This window comes from Pezoporus flaviventris, unplaced genomic scaffold (assembly GCF_033815535.1).
Source record: "Pezoporus flaviventris isolate CSIRO_AGI_PZ_B2104156 unplaced genomic scaffold, CSIRO_AGI_Pfla_v1 ptg000005l, whole genome shotgun sequence".
NCBI classification, from domain to species: Eukaryota; Metazoa; Chordata; class Aves; order Psittaciformes; family Psittacidae; genus Pezoporus; species Pezoporus flaviventris.
In genome coordinates, this window is record NW_026892553.1 from 20180921 (window position 1) to 20202390 (window position 21470).

The window sequence follows — 21470 nt, forward strand, 5'->3', positions numbered from 1 at the left end:
ACAGAAGGGTGCTGTGCGAATAGAGACTGCTTGTTTGGGGTGTGGGGGATACTCTGTGCTCAGAGGAAGGCAGAGGTTTTGTTGCGCTGGCTTTACTCAGTGGTTTTGCTCAACCTCTTAACCCGAACCAGCTGCAGTGCCAGCCACCAAAACTTGTCCATGCTGTAAAACCTTAACGGCTCTGTTCTGTCCCACTTTCATCTCGTTCGAGGCGACTTTCATTCCTTCTAGTGCCTGAGCAAATGTTTTGTGTCCCTGGATGAAAGCCAGGGAGCATTATTTACATACCGTGGGTGAGAAGGCAGCAGACTGGAGCCCATCACTCATCAGTGAAAGGATGATCATTGTTTAGCCCATTCCAAAATAATGGCTCTGCTGGGAACACCAACCAAGTATGCATCATGTCTTTTATAGTATATATTAATTTAGTGTAGACATTAGGCCATCGTTATTTTCTCCTTTTAATTCCCGTGTATTAGCATTCAGGATCGGTTTTAACCCAGCACACATCTTTGTCATTTCATAATGTAAAATAAATAATGCTGGAGGCAAACATCTCTGTTTTTTTTATATCAACAACTGTGAGAAAGTGATGGGTATAAAGCACAGAAACATCTTTATAATTTTAAGGCTCGAGTTTCAGAACACAGCATTTTCATTAAATGGTGCAATCCATTCATTTTGGAGCTACGGATATAAACAGAAGCAAATTAACTCGGTAGCTCTCATGCCTAGAATCTCTGTGATAAAACTGCCTATTATTGGGAGTGTAAATGTTTACCAAATATTAGAGACGACCCTAAAAATAACCCCTAGGAAAGACAGGATAGGCTGCTCAAGGCTGAAAGCCATAAAGACATCTCCTCCCAACACAGCATGTACCTGGTGAAATTACTTACAATGAATTGCTGTGAGAGGAGGAGAAAGAAGCTAAGTCTTTACTTTTTTTCCCCCTTTTTTATGATGGATAAAGGTCTAGGAAAGTGTTTTCAAATGATTCTCTTCGCTGTCTGCTGTGCATATTAGACAGTACAGCTCTGGGTGGAATGGGCCATGGCAAGATGCAGCATGTCTGTGCGATGTCTGCAGCTGAGCACACCATCGAGTGCATCAGTTAAACTGGGGGCAGCCAAACCCCAACTCCCGGCACAGCTGCTTTACTCGGAAAGCCAGAAGGACACAGCCTGCAGCACTGTGTCCAGCTTGGGATCCTCAGTACAGGAAAGACATGGACCTGTTGGAGACGGTCCGGAGAAGGACCACAGAGGTGATCAGGGGGCTGGAGCACCTCTGCTGGGAGGAAAGGCTGAGGGAGTTGGGCTTGTTCAGCTGGAGAACAGAAGGCTCTGGGGAGACCTTACTGTGGCCTTTCAGTCCTTAAAAGGGGCCCATAAGAAAGATGGGGAGAGACTTTTTAGCAGGGCCTGTTGTGACAGGACAAGGGGTGATGAGTTTAAACTAAAGGAGGGAGGTTTGATCTTAAAGGTCTTTTTCAACATAATTGATTCTATGATGCAGGCTGGATCATAGGAAAAACTTCCTTACAGCGAGGGTGGTAAAACACTGGCACAGGCTGCCCAGAGAGGTGGTGGATGCCCCATCCCTAGAGACATTGCAGGCCAGGCTGGATGTGATTCTGGACAACCTGGTCTGGTTGAAGATGTCCCTGCTTATTGCAGGGGGTTGGACCAGATGAGCTTTGAAGGTGCCTTCCAACCCAAACCATTCTGTGATTCTATGACACCAGGGATGGCTGAAAACCTCCTTTAGTCAGAAACCTCTAATTTGCTTTTCTAAAGTCACTTGCAAGGCTACAGCTCTCCCAGGCATCAACTGCCACAGCATCAGTTGCTCCCACAGGGAAAAAGGCAAAGCCCTGGCTCTCTTGCTGTGCTCTTGCTGGGTGGCACATGGTGAGCGCAGCGGGGTGAGCACCAGTGTGACACTGGTGTGCCAGGCCCCATTGACAACACGCCAGGAGCTGGAGGGCTAAATGTAGTTTGCATATAAATATACAAATGACTTTAATCAGAGATAAGCCCCCAGAGCCCTCGCTATTAGTATTTACAGAACACTTGCATTGTGTAGAAGGGTTTCAAAATATGCTGACAGAGACAGCACACGTGAACCACAGAATTATCAGGCTTGGAAGGGGCCTCTGGAGATCATCCAGAGGTCACACAGGAACGTGTCCATGGTGGGTTTGGGATGTCTCCAGAGAAGGAGACTCCACAGCCCCCCTGGGCAGCCTGTGCCAGGGCTCTGACACACTCAGTGCAAAGAACTTCTTCCTCACGTTGAGGTGGAACTTGTGTTTTAGTTCATGGCCATTGCTCCTCATCCTGTTGCTGGGCACCACAGAAGAGTCTGCCACCATCCTCCTGGTACCTGCCTTCGAGATACTGATCTGCATGGATGGGATCCCCTCAGCCTGCTCTGCTCCAGACTAACCAGGCCCAGCTCCCACCATCTCTCCTCATGAGAGATGCTCCAGACCCCTGAGCATCCCTGTGGCCTCTGATAGACCCTCTCCAGTAGTTCCTGGTCTTTTACAGAGGAGCCCAGAACCGGACACGCTGCTCCACAGGTGGCCTCACCACAGCTGAGCAAGGGGGGAGGATCACCTCCTCTGCCCTGCTGCCACATTGCTCCCAATGCACCCCATGTATTTGCCACCTGAGTGAACTGAAACCTCTTGGGGTGTGACGAGAAACACCCGATACACTCAACCCTCCCAAACCCGGGTGCTGGCGTGTGTGGAAAGCACAGCTCAGTGCACAGGAGAGCCGTGATTGTGGACGGTGCCATGACTGGAGCGTGGCTCAGCACCGCACGTCTGTCCTGCTCCATGGCTGGGACGTGGGACTGTGCAGAGGCGGTCCCGGTCCACGGCTGGAGCGCGGGGCTCCGCAGAGCCGGTTCCGGTCCATGAGCGCGGGGCTCTGCGGACCCGGTCCCGGTCCATGGCTGGAGCAAGGGGCTGTACGGAGCCGGAGGCGGTCCCGGTCCATGGCTGGAGTGCGGGGCTGTACGGAGCCGGAGCCGGTCCCGGTCCCAGTCCACGGCTGGAGCGCGGGGCTCCGCAGAGCCGGTTCCGGTCCATGCGCGCGGGGCTCTGTGGACCCTGTCCCGGTCCATGGCTGGAGCGCGGGGCTGTACGGAGCCGGAGCCGGTCCCGGTCCCGGTCCCAGTCCCAGTCCATGGCTGGAGCGCGGGGCTGTACGGAGCCGGAGCCGGAGCCGGTCCCGGTCCCAGTCCACGGCTGGAGCGCGGGGCTCCGCAGAGCCGGTTCCGGTCCATGCGCGCGGGGCTCTGTGGACCCTGTCCCGGTCCATGGCTGGAGCGCGGGGCTGTACGGAGCCGGTCCCGGTCCCGCAGCAGGACACCTCAACCACGTGCCGCTCTCGCCACCGACACCGGAAAATCCCCGGTGTGGGCGTGTCCCGGCGCGGGGGGCGTGTCCGGGGCGTGCCGGCGCGGGGGCTGCCGGGAAGGGCCGGCGGCGGCGGCGGTGGGGCGATGGCGGCGGAGCGCGGCCGGGGCGGTCGGCGGCGGCGGCTGTAGCTGTAGAGCGGCGGCGGCGATGCGCGGCGCTCCCGGCGAGCATGGAGGACCGGTCCCACAAGGTGCTGCTGGCGCTGGTGATGCTCTTCCTCTTCGCCGTGATTGTGCTGCAGTACGTGTGCCCGGGCACCGAGTGCCAGCTCCTGCGGCTCCGCGCGCTCAGCCCCGCCGCCGCCGCCGACCCGTACCGGGCGGAGGACGAGACGCCGGCGCGGTTTGTTCCCCGTTTCAATTTCTCCGCCGGAGACTTGCTGCGGCGGGTGGACTTCAACATCAAAGGGGACGACCTGATCGTGTTCCTGCACATCCAGAAGACGGGCGGCACCACGTTCGGCCGGCACTTGGTCCGCAACATCCAGCTGGAGCAGCCGTGCGAGTGCCGCGCCGGGCAGAAGAAGTGTACCTGCCACCGGCCCGGCAAGCGGGAGACATGGCTCTTCTCCCGCTTCTCCACGGGCTGGAGCTGCGGGCTGCACGCCGACTGGACCGAGCTCACCAACTGCGTGCCCTCCGTGGTGGACAGCAAGAAGGAGGTGCGGCTCCGGCCCTCCAGGTGAGGCCGTGCGGGGGGGAACCGGGTCTTTCCCCCGGGCGGGGGGGGGGGGCTTCCCGTGGACCCTCCCTCCGCTCCCCGTGCGGCGGGACGGGTGATGGACACGGCGGGTGCGGTGGTGGCGGGGATGATGCTGCGGTGTGCGGGGTGGGACGTGAGCCCCGCCGGTACCGGGCTGCAGCGGTGGCGCCGGGAGCCAGAACACCGCCGGCTCTGCCGCGACTGAAGAGTTTTAAACGATGTCCCACGGGCTGTCGCGATTGTAACTGCTGGTGGGGAAAGACCGGAGTGACAGAGCCCGGTGACACCGCACAGGCCTGGCAGCCCCATGGCTCCGGGACCCCGGTGTGGCTCTTGTCCCTCTCATCCAGAGGCGAGGGTCCCCCAGGACCCCTGCCGTCGTCCCCCCCCCGCCCCGAGCTTCTCCATCTCTAGCAGGTACCGAGCTCCCCGGGTGTGCCGGGAATTAACATTGTTTTTGGGGAGCGTTCACGAGCGGCTGCCTCTTGTTCCACCTGAAGTTTAGCTTACCTTGCCAAGTAAAGGTTAACCTTGTGGCTGAATTCCCTGCCAACATTTGCATTGTCCTTCAGCCCTAACCTTGTTTACTTTGTGTTTGCGCTTTGGGTTGTAGTCACACCGCATCCCTGCACCTTGCTTTTGCAGTCGCTAACCTCACCCGGCCGTAGCTGGGTGGTTGCCTTCATGCTGCCGCTGCCTTTCTAAAGCCCTTTCCCTAGGCAGCCAGGAGCCGCTGGCTCTGCTCCTGGAGCTGTTTGGTTACAGCCTGCCTTCAGTTGGAGCAGAGCGAGCCGCTTGTCCGCGGCGTTGCACGCAGAGGTACCCTGCAGCAGAGGTTTATAGTGCCTTTTCATACGGCTTCGCTGGGAAATGAGAAACTAGGGTATCACTCCTACTGCACCGTTAGACTAATGGCAGGTCCCCTTACAATGAGGGGACTGTGATACATCATGCTATCTGAAGTCAAGTCTAAGCACAGATTCACTTGAAATAGAAAGCAATTTCTTTCTAGAATTCCTTTTATATAGTGTGACACTACACTGCCATCTAGTAGAAAAATGGTTAGCGTCATTATCTGTCTGTAGGCCAGCAGCAGCTCTTTGAGACTTGGCTATTGTGATTCCTGCTCTTTTGTTTTCCCGACTGCTTTAAAATTTCATCGTCTCCTTTTTGTGACATCCCATTTGCAAACACCGGGAAATGATTCCAGCCCCCTTTGGGCCTGTTAGCCTCCCGTTTTCAGGCTGCCCAGCCTGGCAGGCTCCGGTGTTTATTTTACCTGTCCTATAAATATGTTGTTTGTCAGCAGAAATGGAAATTGCATAACGTGCACTCTCTTTGCGGAGCAGCTTCAAGTGATCCTTCTTTCTCTTCCCACAGAGGTGGGCCTGGCCTGCAGGGTTGTAGCTGTGGGGCAGGGATTTCCTTCCTTCCCCAGGGACAGGTCATCTGTGCTCAGCCTTAGTTGTGTCTGGAAGAACGGGAGACTCCTTGTCCTGATCCCACCACCTTGGGCAGGAGGGAGCGCCCGGTTTGGGGAGCTGAGATTTTAGTCCATAGCTTTCGGCTTTGTGGTTTTTGGTGTGTGTTCCCAAAACCTGCTTTTCTGAGTCAAAATCGAAGGGCTGCGAGTACCTGTCCGGGAGTTCAGAGCAATGCTTCCTTGTCCAGCGATGATGTATGTTGTCAAAGCTAGCTTCTGAGAGGTCACTGGGACTTGGGATTGGAGCCAGGAGAGAGGAAGCTGTGTTTATTCTGTCTTGGGTAGAGATCTACTCTCTCAAAGGCTTCAAAATGATGTTATACTTTTAATAACCTAATTACACAGCTTGCTTATTCTCCAAATAATGTCTTGACAAGCAGTTGTTTGAACTGCAGCTTCTAAATGTTGAAAAGTACAGGAAGAGAAGTTCTGAAATGAACAGTGGCCCTTCAAGTCTTCCTTGCCCATTGTCATACCTTGACTTTAATTTTGTGGTCCTGATTCAGCAGCATTCAGCTGACAACTGATAAATTAGAACCTATTCCTAGAGCCAGGCACAGGTGCTAATGTGGACAGAGAATAGATGCTTCCAGAGCAGGTGTGGGATGTAGGGGGTCTGGGTGGAGTAGGTGTGGGATGAGGAGGGCTGAGTGGAGACCAGTGGGGCTAGCCCCACTTCCAGCAGTTGGGTTTTGGGGGGACCATGCTGTGTGTGTTGCTGGTCAGCTACACGATGCAGTCTGTAGGTGCTAGCTGTGTAGCCTTGTCTGGTAATAGCCAAATCGGTGGTGGTTGTGCCAGCAAGCTTTTTAGCTTGTACCTGTGTGTGTGAGTACTTTGCAGGGGTTTGCCTTCTGGGGCATAGAGAGTTTACTTGTTAGATTGCTAGTTAGCTGGGGCCTTCTCTTCTGTTTGACAGCTGAGCCTTTGTTAGTCTGGAGAATCCCCTGGCCTGGACCTTGTGATGCTCAGCACTAGGTACAGAGCATCACCGTGATAGGATCTGGAGGCTATGCTCATGAAGAACCCTGTTGCCTGCAGCATTTATCCTCCAGTTTGTGCTCTTCATCCCATCACTGGTCTGGGTCTGTCTCTGTTTTCTTTGGAAGTTGCAGGCCTGAAGGCAGATTCCTTCACTGGAGCAGTAGAAATACTCAGGATGGCTGTTGTGATAATTGTCTTGGATTTAACCTAGAGATGTGTTCCTGAATATGAAAGCATATAGGTTCCTAAAACTTGCTTTCCTTTGTAGTAGTGGCTTTTGCTCTCTAAAAGCCAGCTAAATAGCTCTCCCTCTCCTCCTTTAGTCCTTTGTTTCCTAGAGAAGCATGAATCTCTGGGTGTGGGGAGAGGGATTTATTGGTTTTGCCTCCTTGGGGCCCATCCGGGTGTGCTTTATGCCCCCTTTCCTGCTTGTCTCCTGTTGCACCAGTGCTGCTCATCCCTGGGCATCTCGAAGTCTTAGAAGAGGAGAAGGTGCAGCATAGTTTATGCATTGACTGCTCTGGCTTTGCTGCTTGGGAGGTTGGTGGAATGTGCTGCTGGTGGTGGCAGAAAGGAGAGGTTTGTCTGGGCTGCTTGGCATCAGCGGTGAGAAAGGAGAAATGTGCCTTTTCCTAGTCATGAGTGACTGACTTGGGTCACTTGATTGATTGTGGAAGCCTCAAAGCTCTTGGCACACTGAACGGAGGCAACATCCAAAGGAATTGTGCATGAGAGCATCACAGAACTGAGGTTTCGCTTGGCTCTGGCTAATTATTATGGGGAGTATCTACTGAACTTGTCTATAGCAATAAATCCAGTGGCACCATCGCAAGAAACAAAAGGCCTTGGGGTTAGACTGGAAAATGTAATGAGACACGGGAGCAGATACAGATACCTACGTTCTGAAGTGGTGTCTTGTCTTTTAACCTTGTTGGGTGAGAGAGTTGGCTGTGGGTAAAGGTCGGGCTGTATTTGGGGTGCCTCCTGGCTAGCATTAAAGGGAAGAGATGCTCTCTGTTGAGAGGCGAATGAGCTTGCAGAGCAGCCCCTGGAGCCAGGAGGTCTGAGACTGGAAGAAAGCTTATGCTGCTGGTGGTACAAGCCTGTTGGATCGGGACCAGGGATGGTGCTTACTGGTTTTTGGGAGATCGGATGCTGGCACCATGTTGTTGTAATGGGACAGAAGCCCCTGGCGATACATAGGTGTTCTTGTCTTGTCCCTGCAGGTTAGTTAAACTCTTCCAAGTTAAGCCTTAAGAAAATCTGAAGAAAAGATGCATTAAGACATTTCCCAGCAAACTGGAAGTGTTTACTGTGTGTGGCTCTGTTGGCTAAACAGGTTAATCCTCATGCTTTTGGAAGCGTGGTGGGATTTGCATCTGCAGATCTCATCTGCTGTATTGCTGAGATGAAGTTAGTTCTTCCCCCGCCAGCCCTCCTAGTGCTCTGCTTTGTATTGGTAGCTGCAGAGGTGCTGATAACACAGCAGTGCTTTGGCTGCTGCTGAGCAGTGCTCCCCAGCATCAAGCCACATCCAGCCTGGCCTTGCACACTGCCAGGGATGGGGCAGCCACAGCTTCTCTGGGCACCCTGTGCCAGCGCCTCAGCACCCTCACAGGGAAGAGCTTCTGCCTAAGAGCTCATCTCAGTCTCCCCTCTGGCAGGTTAAAGCCATTCCCCTTGGCCTGTCCTTATGTATCCTTGTAAAAAGCCCCTCTCTGGATTTCTTGTAGGCAGGAGAGCTGCTGCACCCCAAGGCTTGAGGTGCATAATTAAGGCTTTGGCAGGAGGTGGACAGTTTAAACCCTCTGGATGTGCTGGTGGAGCAGACACCATTTCCAAGGATGGAGTCCTCCAGCGTGGCCAGGGGGGATGCTCAGGGCAGGGAGGGTACCATGACTGCTGCAGGGTGAGGGATGCAGTGAACATCACCTGCAAATTCAGCACCAGCCCCTGCAGGGCACCTCGTGGGACTGGAGCTGGGTCTGGTTTTGGGATGCTGGAAGCAGTGGGCAAGCCTGGAGAGCAAAAATAGGGGTGTTGAGGGGAAAGGCAGGGGATAATCTTCATGGGTACAAGTAATTCCTTCACCTAACTCCATCACAGGGCCTGACCTTGAAAGTCTTTGTTCTGAACTTCATCTCGTGGTTAAGTGTGGACGATAGGACTTGCAAAGCTCCCTAAATTGATATCGCTGCTTTTGCAGATAAAGTGTTGGACTTCTTAAAGCACATCTTAAAGGGATTAAAAAAATCACTTTCCAAATTAGGTCTCTTCAGTTCTCCTTTAAATCTTCGATACAGCACAAATGAACTTAGGGTTATTTAAAAGTATATGTTTCCTGCTGCCTTTTACTTTGCATGTGGAGATTTTTTCCCGTGGGTAGAGAGATATTAATTGTTGCAAAAATAAATCCCAGTGATCGCAGTAGAGCAAGAAATGAGGAACAGACGTTATCCCTTGCACTCTTTATTCCCAAGCGTCGGTCCTCTCTAAAGAAGAGAGTGGGAATGTGAGCACTGGGGCATGGTGCTGTTGTACTGAGATGTGATTGCTTTTTCTTCAGAAGGTGCCTTTCTGCTATCTTTTTTTGGGGGAATTTGTAAATATTAAAATGAAACTGTAAATAGGTGCTTTAACTGCATCAAAATAGGCACAGATTGTGCCTTGCAATCCCTCTTTGTCGGTTTATAGCCTTTAGTAGAGGCTAGTGAAGAGACTCGGGAGTCAGGCATTGCCAATAGGTGAGTTATTTTTGTTGGAAGGCAGGTTTTTAAGGCGAACAAGTTGAGCATCAGTTCCGAGGCGTGTTAACTGGCGTTAATTTGTACCTCATTTATTTAATCTGAATTGTCAGGAATCGTGTTCTCTGCTGATGGGAATGGCGGCAAAAAGGACTTATTAGTAGATTTGATTGCTTTTTAAATTTAACTAGCAGAGATGCGCTGGTGTGGCTGAGAGAATTGGTCTGTTTCTTGTGAACAGTTCAGTGCCTAATGAATCACTTCAATGTACTTTTCTGAAGGAAAGCAGAGCAATTTAAATGCGCAATGCATTGATTTACCTCAAATGGATTAGGCCTCTGTGTGCAGTCCTTTGCATTAATTTACTTTCTCCACAACTGTAATAATAAAGGCAGCGTTTCTGTTATGGCTTCAGCCCAAATGAGCTCCCGTAACTTGCTAGAAAGCAAAATAATTAATATGTGGCTGAAAATGGGCTGCGGGAATGGATCTTTCCGAGAGGACATGGGTCACGGGTGGTGCCGCTGGGTGCAGGATGCTGCTGGGAGCTGTGCCGAGGGCAGGAGCATGGCAGGGACCGGGCAGCGGCTGGCTGCGTGCCCTGTCCTCCCTTTACCTCTGATGGAGTGTCAGGAGGAGAGAATGTGTCTGCCCTACTGATGGTTTATTGCTGGACTTTATTGGGGGGGGGAAGTATTTGTGATTTGGGCAACTTTGATTTTTTGATTGATTTTTTTGTTAATTCTCTTTTTGGATGTGGCCAGGTTTGCGTGTTAGGGTGCCTGCGGAAACAGCACTGAAGTTTGTAACTGCAGCAGATTCGAGCGTCTTGTATCACTGTAGCAACTTTTCAGTCCCCTTTTCCTTTCCCTGTGACATCGGGTCTGCAGCGCTGGGCTGGCTCTGTCCTTGCTGAGCAGCCAGGACGCAAAACTGGGTAATTCCTTAGTTAACCACTTAGCCGCAGAAACGGCACCAGGCTTTGTTTCACTCTCGGGGGATTACTGTAGCCGAGCAGCCTTTCTGGAATTACCCTTGTAGGCTTCTTACATACTTGTGAGGATTAATTCCCCTATCCCTTCTCCACCGGTGCATTCCCATCGCTGGGCAGCTGTCTGCCCAGATGTAAACCTGCAGGGAAGCCAAGCGATGGAGCATCCCCAGCCGCTGCCTTCCTCCCTCGGGAGCCCATTTCCCTGCTCCCAGTCTGGAGCTGCTTGCCTGATGGATGGAAGCAAAGCTGGCGAGGGCAGGGATGGCGTTTTCACGTGGGAGGATGAAGGCAGGACGGTGACAGGGATGGGGAGGCAGTGCTTCTCCTGCCTCCTTCCTCCTCTTCATCTTCCTTGGCAGCTGGGACCGGAGCGTGGATCATTGTTTGTGATTGATTTGCTGATGCTGGCAGTTGCACGCTGTGTTCTGGGGCTAACAGGGTAGCACTGATTATTCAGGCGTTAGCGAAACGAATCACATTTGTGATGAGCAATAAGAAGCAGACTTTGGTATTTATGAATAATTAACACAGTAAAGTTTTTCTTGGACATGAAGAAATGATTTAATTTCTGCTGTGAACGCTCTGTAAAATTAATGAAAGATTAATTTTGCCTTTGCTAATGTGAGCCTGAGAAGCCAGGTTTCAGTTTATACTGCTGATGTAAACAGGGAATGTGTGATTCCTTCAGTGGATTTTCCCTGGGTGGGACCTGTGTTTAGCAGGGTGGGATGTTTTCTGATGGAATAAAAGGTCTATTGGTAAACATTTCACTCGCTGTCACGCATTTCCATCCACTCACATTATCTGAGTGGGTACTGAGTGTATGTGTATAACAAGAAAGTGCCTATTAATGGGTGGCAATTAGGAGCAGCTTTATTTTTCTTCTCTGACTCGGATTTCTTCCTCATAGTTTTAAAGCGAGAATCCATTTATGATATTGCTTATATACAGCTTAGAGTGTAATCTGCGTTTATTTAGTCTTGGAGGAAAGAAAATCATTAGTCTTTAGAGACCTCTAAATCATAAGATTCATTGGGGTGAGACTCCAGCCATGTTACTCCTTGGTTTTCAGCTGCTTATCCAGCTCTAAAGGAGCCAAACTTCTGATGTGATATAGCTAAATATATAGAGCTATGAGGGAGATAATCTCGCAGCATTAAATGATTTTGCACATTTCCATGAAAGCATGAGGACAGCTCTGCCTTTCAGGAGATCCTTGTACCAAATGCGCCTCGTTTCCCATAGCCAAAAGGACTGTGAAGTTCTGATGCTTTTTCGAGCTCCAAGTTGCTGCGTGAGCAGTTCTTCCTTCGCTCCGTTTTGTGTTGGGCTATATGGAAATGTTGGAGTCTGCTGTTTGAACCGTTTCAGTAAATGCCCAAATCAAGTGACCAAAGCACTCGCAGGCACTGATTTTTCTCCAGCTTCCTTGTGTCCAAAGGAAAGCAACTGTTTTAACCCGTGTCTATTCAGGAAAACATTTCCTTGGTCAAAGCCAGAGAAGCTGCTTTTGAGAGTTGCTTTTTCAGGGTAACTGAGGGGAGAGCATTTCCTTTGGCCTGTGGGAAAGCTGCTCCCTGGAGCATTCCCAAGCCCTTCGGAAGTTGGAAAGTGGCTTTGGTTTGGTTTGGTTTTTGTCTTGTGGGTTCCAAGGAGCGTATTGGGAATGTGCTTTTGTGTCCTGCTGGAGAAACGCCTACCAGGTACTGACTCCTTCCCTTCTTTGGCAGCAGCTAACTCATCCTGACAGGGGAGATGCTGCTGGAGTCATCCTCCCACAGTACTCATTGCCCAGGGGGGACTTAGATGGGGCTGGATGTGGGTGAAGGCATCTGTCTGTGTGATGCTCCCAGAGGAGCGTCAGGCTTTGCTCTTCCTGGAACTGATGTCACCAAGTGTGGATGGTGAAGAAGATGCCTGTGTGGCTCCTGCCTCTCGCTGAGCTGTTTGTTTTCCTGTGGGGGTGTTGAATCTAATCAGTACGGTGGTAGCATGGAGAAGTAAGACAAAAGTGCTCAAGGAAATGTCAGACATAACAGGATGCGTCTGCCTGATGATAGCTGAGTGACTTGCAGAAACATAGATGGCATAAATTAGGCTTTAACTCCTTCAGTTCTTGTGTGCTGCAAGTCAGTCCCTGGTGAGAGATAAAGCTTTAGTGCTGGCATGATCTCCCTGTGACATTTTCTCTTTTCCTAACCGTGCTTTGGTCTGGGCTTTTGACAGGGCAGGTGTACCTATGTGAATAACATTCCTTGTCTGCAAGCATGGAGAAGAGTGTTGGACCTGAGGTTTGGTACCTGGAAAATCTGCCCTAAATATTTAATGTATTTACTGGGAGGTTGAATTGAAGGTGCAGAACTGGGAACAGGGCGGATATTTCTGGGAAAGGATTGGAAATGGGTTGCCCATCACTAGGTTTAAGATGTGCGCAAATGGTGTCTTGTCAAGCCTGAACTCTGTTGTGTGAACAAAAGTACTTAAATCTATTGCTTAAGCATATAGTTACGGTGTTTAAATGTACTGCAAAGCACTTTGCAAAATAGGGGTTGGTCTAATGGCATGAGCACCTTTTGTTAGCCTGTGGTATGACGTTTCCTGCTGTGCATAGCTGGGATTTCATGTGTCTTTGCTTTTGATCGTGTTTTCCCTGCTCTATTTCTCCTTTCCTTACAACCTGGAACTAGTCAGTGCTGTAGCTGTGTGTGCTCCAACGCGAGCAGAGGGTGTAGGGGCTAGAGACTTGCTGAGACAGGTGAAGAATGAGATTCCCTGTTCCAGGACCCAAAGACCTAGAGAGCAGCTTTGGGTAAGTGGATGCATCCCTGTGACAGTGTCTGTCCTGGCTCATGTGTCAGGTTTGGGCTGGGGACCTGGGGAGCCAGAAGCAGCATCTCTTTCAGACTGCGTAACAGCCAGGCCTCTGCAGGAGAAGACTGTGGGAACAGATGAGTTTCCTGGGTGGGTTTGGTTTGCGGATGTAGGGAAGAAGAGGGCTTTAGATCTCTTTTCCACCAGCGTTGGCAAAGCGCACTCAAAAGGCCGGCTCCATCTGACCTGAATCCGGACCTCCCGTCGGACAATCCCCGTTATAAAATTGGTCAGTGTATCAGGCAGCACAGAGGGGAAAACCAAGCACACAGAAAGGATTTAGGAATAGCAGAGCTCATGGTGAGATAAAAACTTCTCAGAGCCCGGATTACGGAAGGATCCGGCTATTCGTAAACTGTATAAGCAGATTCTGTGTTGGCTGCAGCGGCTCGGCAGTCACTGAGGATTTGATCGGGTGCTCAGCCCATCCTGCTGCTCTCCCACATACAGCTCAGGTCTGGAAACGGAGGTTTAAGGGTGATGACAACTTGTGTATTAAGTGTTGCAAATTATCTGTGCTTTGGAAACCGCAGATAGGGGCTTTCTTAGGCAACCTAAGGCTCTCTTCTTTCTTGTTTAAAAGGTTGGGTTTGCTTCTCCTGCCATGGAATTAGCAGGGCAGTTTTGCTTCTGCTTTTGCTCACGTATCACCTGAAGTGATGAAGGTGAATTGCTCCCTGCAGTAAACCTGTGTATTTGTGGAAGAGCGTGAGGTACAGGATCTTTATTTAGTTCTTCCCTTAAAGTAAAAATATTTAACGTCCTATGTAACATTCTATCAAGGTAAGTGGAATTCTGGTCTCTTTACTCCTGTGATCAAAGATCCTTTAAAGGATCTTGTATGTCTCAGTACATATTGGAATCCCAGTACTTGCTGCCTACAACAGAGGGTAGGTTGGTTAAACCCAAGATCTAGCTTCTGGTGATGGTGGGTACTTAAACTGAAATCTGGTCATTGAGAGAAACTAAAAGAAGCTGTGATGCGAGTTGCTCTCTTTGGCATTGCCAACATGCTTCCCTGTGACTCCCACCTCTCAGCTTACCTAGAATCTGTTTCCTTAATGAGGGCAGCTTTGGGGTGGAAACCTCATCTCCTCCCTCCAAGCACGGAGCAGGTAGAAGTCACTGGGCATGCAAGCATTTGCAGATGGCTTTTCCTGTCTAGGGCTGCATCTCTTCCAGTGTGGCAAATCGCTTTGGTTGTTGCAGGGAACTGAATTAATTCCCTATGGAGAGGGAAAGCGGGTGTCTGGGATCTGATGCCAAGGCAGCAATTGCAGTTCTGGGCTGCCAGAAGCCATTGCCTTTTTGTATTTATGGGAGTTTGTGTTGGGCTCTGTTACAGAACTTGGGAGACATGCTGTCTTTTGCAGGTGGGTTGTGGTAGGATGTAGAGATGCTGAAGAGCATTTTGTGTACCAAGGGCACGACCTGTGCTGGTGTAAGTTGTCCTAAAATGTGTAGTGTGGGAGCCAGTTTGGGATGTTTGGAGAAGGGGGGAGCAAAACAGGCTTTTTAGCTCATGCGGACGCCACACTTTTACTTTACAAGTTGTTTTTCATCTTCACTCGAGCAGCTGAGATGAAACACCCCTTTCTGTTGAGAACAAAAGCAGAAGCCTTCTTCACTTTGATGCAGGTACCAGGGCTGCGATGTGCTGCAGTCACTCATTGCATGGCTTGGCTTTGATCCCTGGCTGTGCTGTTGGAGTGCACACTGCAGCTCAGGAAGGGGTTTGGAGTCCCTGGTCTAGACTGACGCCTGTGTCCCTGGCCCAGAGCAAGTGAGCATCACTCCAGCAGCACCATCAGCTCTTCAGGGTCACCTCCAGCAGTCGCAGGGAGGAATGGCAGGAGCCTGCCTGTTCTCTTCCCTGGTTGAAGACTGGACTCTTACTGGTCTGTATATTCTGTAGGTGTTCTGTGTTAGACAAAAGCCTTTTTGCAAGCTCCGCTGCTCTTTGGGCTGGGAGTATGGTGAGGATGTGCCTAGCAGAGATTTTTGTGGTGAAATTGGTTGTTGCTGCACTTGAACACTAACCTGAGGGTCTTTTTTTTCCCTCTCTCTCTTTAAAGAAGCTATTTTTTTCCCCCACTAATGGAACATTTCGACTTGTCTTCCACTTCACCACAATTGAGGCTTTTTCCAGGAAAGCAGAATGAATCAGTAACCCTTCCCTCTTCTGCTGCTTCGTGTGCTAAGCTAATTGTGCTGTTTTCATTGTGGGGGTTGATTGCATAAAGGCCCTTGTCTGTCCCCACCAAACTGCCACTGTTTTCCAGATGAGAGGACAGCCAAGATCAGGTGATGGGGCTGTGTTGCCCGCAGACCTTCAGAGTTTGGAAATCATGGATTTAGAAGAGGATGAAGCTGAACAAGGGTGGACAGACGCTTCCTGCAGCACAGCACTTTAGTATGGGCTGAGGGTTTTCCATTCAAATCACAGAATTTCAGACTGGTTTGGGTTGAAGGGACCTCAAAGCTCCTCCAGCTCCAACCCCTGCCATGGGCAGGGACCCCTTCCACTAGAGCAGCTTGCTCCAAGCCCCTGTGCCCAACCTGGCCTTGAACCCTCACAGGGAAGAGCTTCTGCCTGAGAGCTCATCTCAGTCTCCCCTCGGGCAGGTTAAAGCCATTCCCCTTGGCCTGTCCCTACAGGCCCTTGTCCCAAGCCCCTCTCCAGGTTTCCTGCAGCTCCTTTAGGCACTGGAGCTGCTCTCAGGTCTCCCCTTAAGGAGCCTTCTCTTTTCTAGGCAGAACACAATGTGCAGGATGAGCATGCAGGAGCACAACCTGGATCTTACCATCTGATGCAGGGAAAGGCAGCTGCCAGGCAGCCTCCTGGTGCTGCTCAACTCCCTTGATGCTGCTCTCTTCTTGCAGCTGCAGCACTGGAGGAGTCCTAGAGGCTTGTTCGTGGTTGTTTCACCTTTCACATAGACTAGATCCTCTCTAGGCTGGTGTCTTGAAGCATAGCTTTAAAAATCAAATAGCAAATGACTGCACTGGAATGGATGTTACTGCGCTAAGTGTTGTGTTATAGAAGTCACTGTGGTTAAGTGGAGTATCTCTGAAATCTTGGTAAAAACAAGATGTTTGTGCTCCCCTCTATTTTTGTAGAGAGCCGTTTAGATGTTTTCCAGATTAAGGCATAATGGAACTGCTAGCTATAAATGCTCAGAGGAATCCATTACACATGGTGATTTAGTGGTTAGTCACAATTACTTTGGAGCCACAGTGTCACATTTAACACCGACCTTCAAAACCATGTATTGTTAAATCTGGTCATCCTTCCTGCGAGGTGCTCCTCCAGCCTCCCAGAGAAGGAAAAGACATTTTGTACAGCAAGATACAAAGGCAATTTGGAGGGGACCGGCTGGTGCTGGAGGAAGGACTCAGTGTAAGTGGAGGTAGCGATGGATGGAGCTCGAGCAGGACAGTCCATACGCTGCCAGCCTGGGTCTGCTCCTGCTCGGGACAGCAAAGAGCTGGTCTGGTCAAGATTTAGACTGGTGTTTTAGTTAGTGGAGGTGTTCCTGCAGGTTCACTGCAGGCACCCTCTGCTCTAGAGCTATAGCCCATAATTAGAGCAACTTCTGCATAACTGAAGTATTAGCAGCCATTTTCACTTGCACACAGGCACCTGCTTTACCCACAGCCTGTGAGCAGAAGCTGGTACCCCTGCCTAGCTTCCAGAACACCACGTTTTCCCTGCGATACCTACCTGCTCGCTGTAGTTGGCTGCCCGTGCCCATGTCTCATCCAGTGGGAGTGATGTGCTGCACTTGAGCTGCACCTCCTGGGGTGGAAATTACTGCTCTGGATGGAGTGAGCCGCGTTTTGCTGGGCTGTGCTTGCTGAGCAAAGGCTTCATGCCCTGCAGGGCTGTGTGTGTTTCCTTGTTCTCAGCTTGTGAGTTGAAAGCGAGTTCATCTTCAGGCTCCTGTAGCACTCTGTGCCACAGGTTTTTAAGCCCAGGGTGGAGGCTGTCAGAATGGAATGTTTAAACCTGGGATTTAGAGGATGAGCGAGGAAATCCCGTTAAATCTGTGTGTCTTTGGAGACTCGGAACAAGATATGGATTAAGGGACGAGTGCAGGTTGGACATCCCAGAGCTCCTCAGTTGTCTTTATTGCCTGAGCATATTTGTTTCTGCAGTGGTTGGTGTTAGAGGTGCCTGCGGGATACCTGGAAGTGCTTCACTGCCAGTATTTCAATAGCAATGATTTAATAGTGCATTTAAAAAAGAGCATTATTTGGGATTGCTGAAGCTGGGCCTTGGGTTGGTTTTCTTCTTGATACCTAGAGAAGAGATTGGATTCTAGGTTTATGCAGACTTGAAGGTGTCAGTGCCCTCATCAATAGCTGAGTTTACCAGTAAAGCCTTGTAAAACATCTAGGAATTTAGAGCTATTTCAGGTCAGAAACCCCCTGCTTCTTACCAGCTGCCCAGAAATGGGAACAGTTTAAAGCCTGTGTAACACACAGATCATCTAACCCTTCCATCCCCTTTGGTTTAGAATGGTCCTTTCATTCCTGAGCGCAAGGTAAGCTTTTAGAAGAGGTGATGTTGGAGGACTTGTATTTTGGGTTGAAATGAGAGTTTTCTGGGAGCTGCAGCACAGCAGTGAAGTGAGGTTGTCGGGAGCCTGAATTGCCTGGGGAAGGAGTCTGGACTTGGCTGTCGTGCCTCCGGCAGCTCATAATATCATAGAATGAACTGGGTTGGAAAAGACCTTTAAGATCATCAAATCCAACCATTCCCCAGCACTGCCAAGGTCACAGAGACCACCTGGGCATTTTCAGTGCCCTCCAGGAGCAAGGCAAGGACGAGGGCACTGGAGCTGGTGCAGGGCCTTGTTTTAGCTGGCATCGTTAGCAATTTGTTGGGCTTTGTTTTGGGGATGGGAGAGCGTTTTGTGATCTCCGAAGCCTTCTGTAGCACAGCAGTGTATAGAAGTGATAGTGCAGAAGCCAGATCTGTAGTATTGCTTTCTCAGTGTATTTTCTTAATATCTTCTTCTAAACTGATTCCCCTTGGCATCTCGAATGAGCAGATGCATCATTGCCAACATTCCCTTAACACCAGATCTGGTACCTACAGTTTCTTACCGTTCCTTTTGAAGGACTAATGTAACTTTTGAGTAGACTCTGCTCATCCCGCTCTGACTACTTTTTCTTGTGTAATTGCTTTAGCATTGCACTGCATTCTGCTTCCACGTTTTAATTGGCAATCAGATCATGCCCATGGTGGAGGAGAGAGGGAATGTCACCGTGGAATTGGAGGCAGAGATTTGGACCACTGTGTTTTCATTTAATGGGGAAGGTACCTCGTACTTCTCTATAAACTGTACCTACTACAACAACAAATGCTGTCTGCTGAAGAGAAGCCTGTCAGATGTATGATGCACACTTTAACTCTCTTTTTAAAGAGCAGTGTATTAGGGCATTGATGGTGACTAGTGAAGACTTTGTGCTGTGCACAGCCAAGGAGGAAGGTTGGTGCTGGTACCACAGTAGGGATATGACGCTGTGGGTGGAAGGGATGTGGTCAGAGGAGCCTTTCCTCCTCTGGTTCCCAGCAGGGTGGGTGAGGAGGGTCTTATCTTGGCTTATGGGTTGTTCTGTGCTCTCTTCTGTGCCCATGGGCATGGCAAACCGGTCAGCCTGACATTGACACTGCAGTGAGATGAGTATGATCAAGGTGATTTCAAGGTTAAAGCTTCTTTGCAGTGGGTTGGGATGCCCCCTCTGCACTTACATTCCCCAAGCGTGGATGCTTAGATGCAGCTTTCATGTATTTGTTTTGCACTGGGAGCTGGCTCAGTGTGGAAGGTGCATGTAAAACCAGGCAGCAAAACTGCCCATGCATCTGCCAACTGCATAGAAACCCAGACTCATTTGTGTCAAAAGGACCTTAAAGCTCCTCCAGCTCCAACCCCTGCCACGGGCAGGGACCTCTTCCACTGGAGCAGCTTGCTCCAAGCCCCTGTGTCCAACCTGGCCTTGAACACTGCCAGGGATGGGGCAGCCACAGCTTCTCTGGGCACCCTGTGCCAGTGCCTCAGCACCCTCCCAGGGAAGAGCTTCTGCCTAAGAGCTCATCTCAGTCTCCCCTCTGGCAGCTTCTTGCCCTGGGTCCTGTTTAATCCACCCAGCCAATTCTGTTAGCAGATGAACGCTTCATCTCTGCTCAGTTAGTATATAAATAGCTTTTGATATAGGAGTTTAGCCTGTGTAAATGCCATAATGTCTTGTCTGTGATGGTTCCTGCACTTAATATTTTAGGGTTCTTAGGGTATGGCACAGACTACTATTGATTGCTTCTCATAGGTGCCTGTAGTTAGCATAAAACAGGAAAGCACAACTTGTGGGCACTTACTCATAAATATCTTGGAGCATCCAAGGAGCCTTGGAGGGCACAGTTTGGGTCCCTCTGTGTGAGGGTCTGTCCTCAAGACATCCTAGTACGTGAATCAGGGAGGTCAGAGCCAAATCCTCTAGCCCTGCCTGGTCAGGAAGCACCTCTGGAGCTAGCTGCAGTGGAAAGGAGGCACAAAGGAACAGCAAAGCCACTTTTGCCTAACAACTGAGAAGTCTCATCCCTCCCAGGCATTGTCACTTGGAGGTCACATTGATGCAAATGTGCTGTGCCGTGTGCGAGGAGAGCATCCATCCTTCCTGCCACTTCCCTCTTTTGATATGCACGCTGCACAGCCCTGGAATTCAACTTCATCGGAGGCAGGAATGTTTGTACCGAGACTGGCTGATGTGTTTATTTTACCCAGCATTAGTTTATAAACTCTGCCTTTACCTCGAGAAGTTTGAATAGCATTAGAAACCCAGTGCATGGTGGATACTGATGGAATTTGATGTGGGAAGCCGGAGGGAGAATTCCGATTGGATTTGCAAGGCTGCCTGTGGTCCTGTAGGAGCTGAAGTTGGGAACGTTGTGTCCCCTGGAATAATGCAGCCTAATTGGGATTTCATTTTTTATTTACTACAGGTATCCATGTTTTATTGACTACAGGCATCGAAAACGTGCTTAATACAGCATCTGTATGCGTCTTAATGGTTTAGAGGTGGTAACAATAAAAGTGCTTTCTTAGAAAAAAGGCATAAATTTTGTTGCTAAACTGCAGGATGTTTCCTAAAACCATGGAATTATCTCCTAAAGTGACCCATGGAAATGAAAATAGAATTCCCACCAAGCAGCTGGGATTGTGGATTTTCGTATCTGTGGTGCATAAGACTTTTAGCACCCGTTAGAACCCAACTGATGAAACCATTCCCATGTGGATGTGTCCTGCAGGGTGATGTCTAAGATATGGTCAAGCTTCTTGGGGCCATCCTGCAACCACGAGCAGAGCTGCTGCTTGGAGAGTTTACTTGTGACGTTCAGAGTGCTGGGGTTTTCCTCCAAGGGCAGCTTAGGGAGCAAACGGAGATCTTTTCCTGAAGTATTGATAAAGTTTGTGATTGGAATTGATTGTGATGCTGACCTCTTTGAGGGCAAGGGGCGTTTGTGTGGAATGCTAATTGTGGTTTTCTGTGTTACTCCCAGAGGTGCATTGCTTGGTGCAGCTGCCTCTAGGATTTTGGAGGCACTGGGGAATGTACTGGTCTGATTTTGGTCGGTTTGCTTTCCTAGCTCTAAAGGGGTCTTGTAACCTGAATGGATGAAAGAAGGCAGCTAGAGGGAGAGAGGAAGAAGCGGGGAAGTATTTCACGCTGCAGTTGCAGTGGATGATTTTGGTGCCCGGTGAGGTGGCAGGAGGCCATCTGCTTGTTCCTTTCCAGTTGGCCTCAGCTTTGTTCTTGATGGGTTTCTCTCGGAGTCCATCAGAGTCATCATGGAGAGGGAAGACCTTCCCCACAAACTGACTCACAGGAGGTTACTCCCTTGTCTCTTACCTTGCCCTTCTTGTACCAGGTTGCTGAAGCCACTCTTGCATCATCTGTCCTTATCCCGGAGCAAACGTTAATGGACGCAGCGTGTCGGTACTGCTGACGCAGGCAGAGGGTCCTTGAAAGCAGGCAGTGACAGTGCAGAGCTGGCATTTTCCACTAGCTCTGCTCATTCATTAAGGTCACATGCTCCAGCTATTAGTTTGGCCATGACTTTTCTTCATTAAGCAGGCACTGAAACACCAGGGAAGGGGACGTGAGGAGTTCTCCCCTCCACAGAGCATCATTGTGAGACCCTGGTGATGGTGGCAGGGTGCTGTTGAGCTGTGGGCAGGCCAGCCTGTTGAT

The 21470-nt window shown here is 50.2% G+C and overlaps 1 protein-coding gene across 1 annotated transcript in view; it reads left to right on the plus strand.

The window, feature by feature from the left end:
- Positions 1 to 3575: 3575 nt before the first annotated feature.
- Positions 3576 to 21470, plus strand: part of HS6ST2 (heparan sulfate 6-O-sulfotransferase 2) — a 120353-nt gene continuing 102458 nt past the window's right edge. The window contains exon 1 of the mRNA XM_061446271.1: positions 3576 to 4117. Within this exon, the coding sequence (XP_061302255.1) occupies positions 3606 to 4117 (512 nt within the window). The 5' untranslated portion in view covers positions 3576 to 3605. The remainder of the gene's footprint in view (positions 4118 to 21470) is intronic.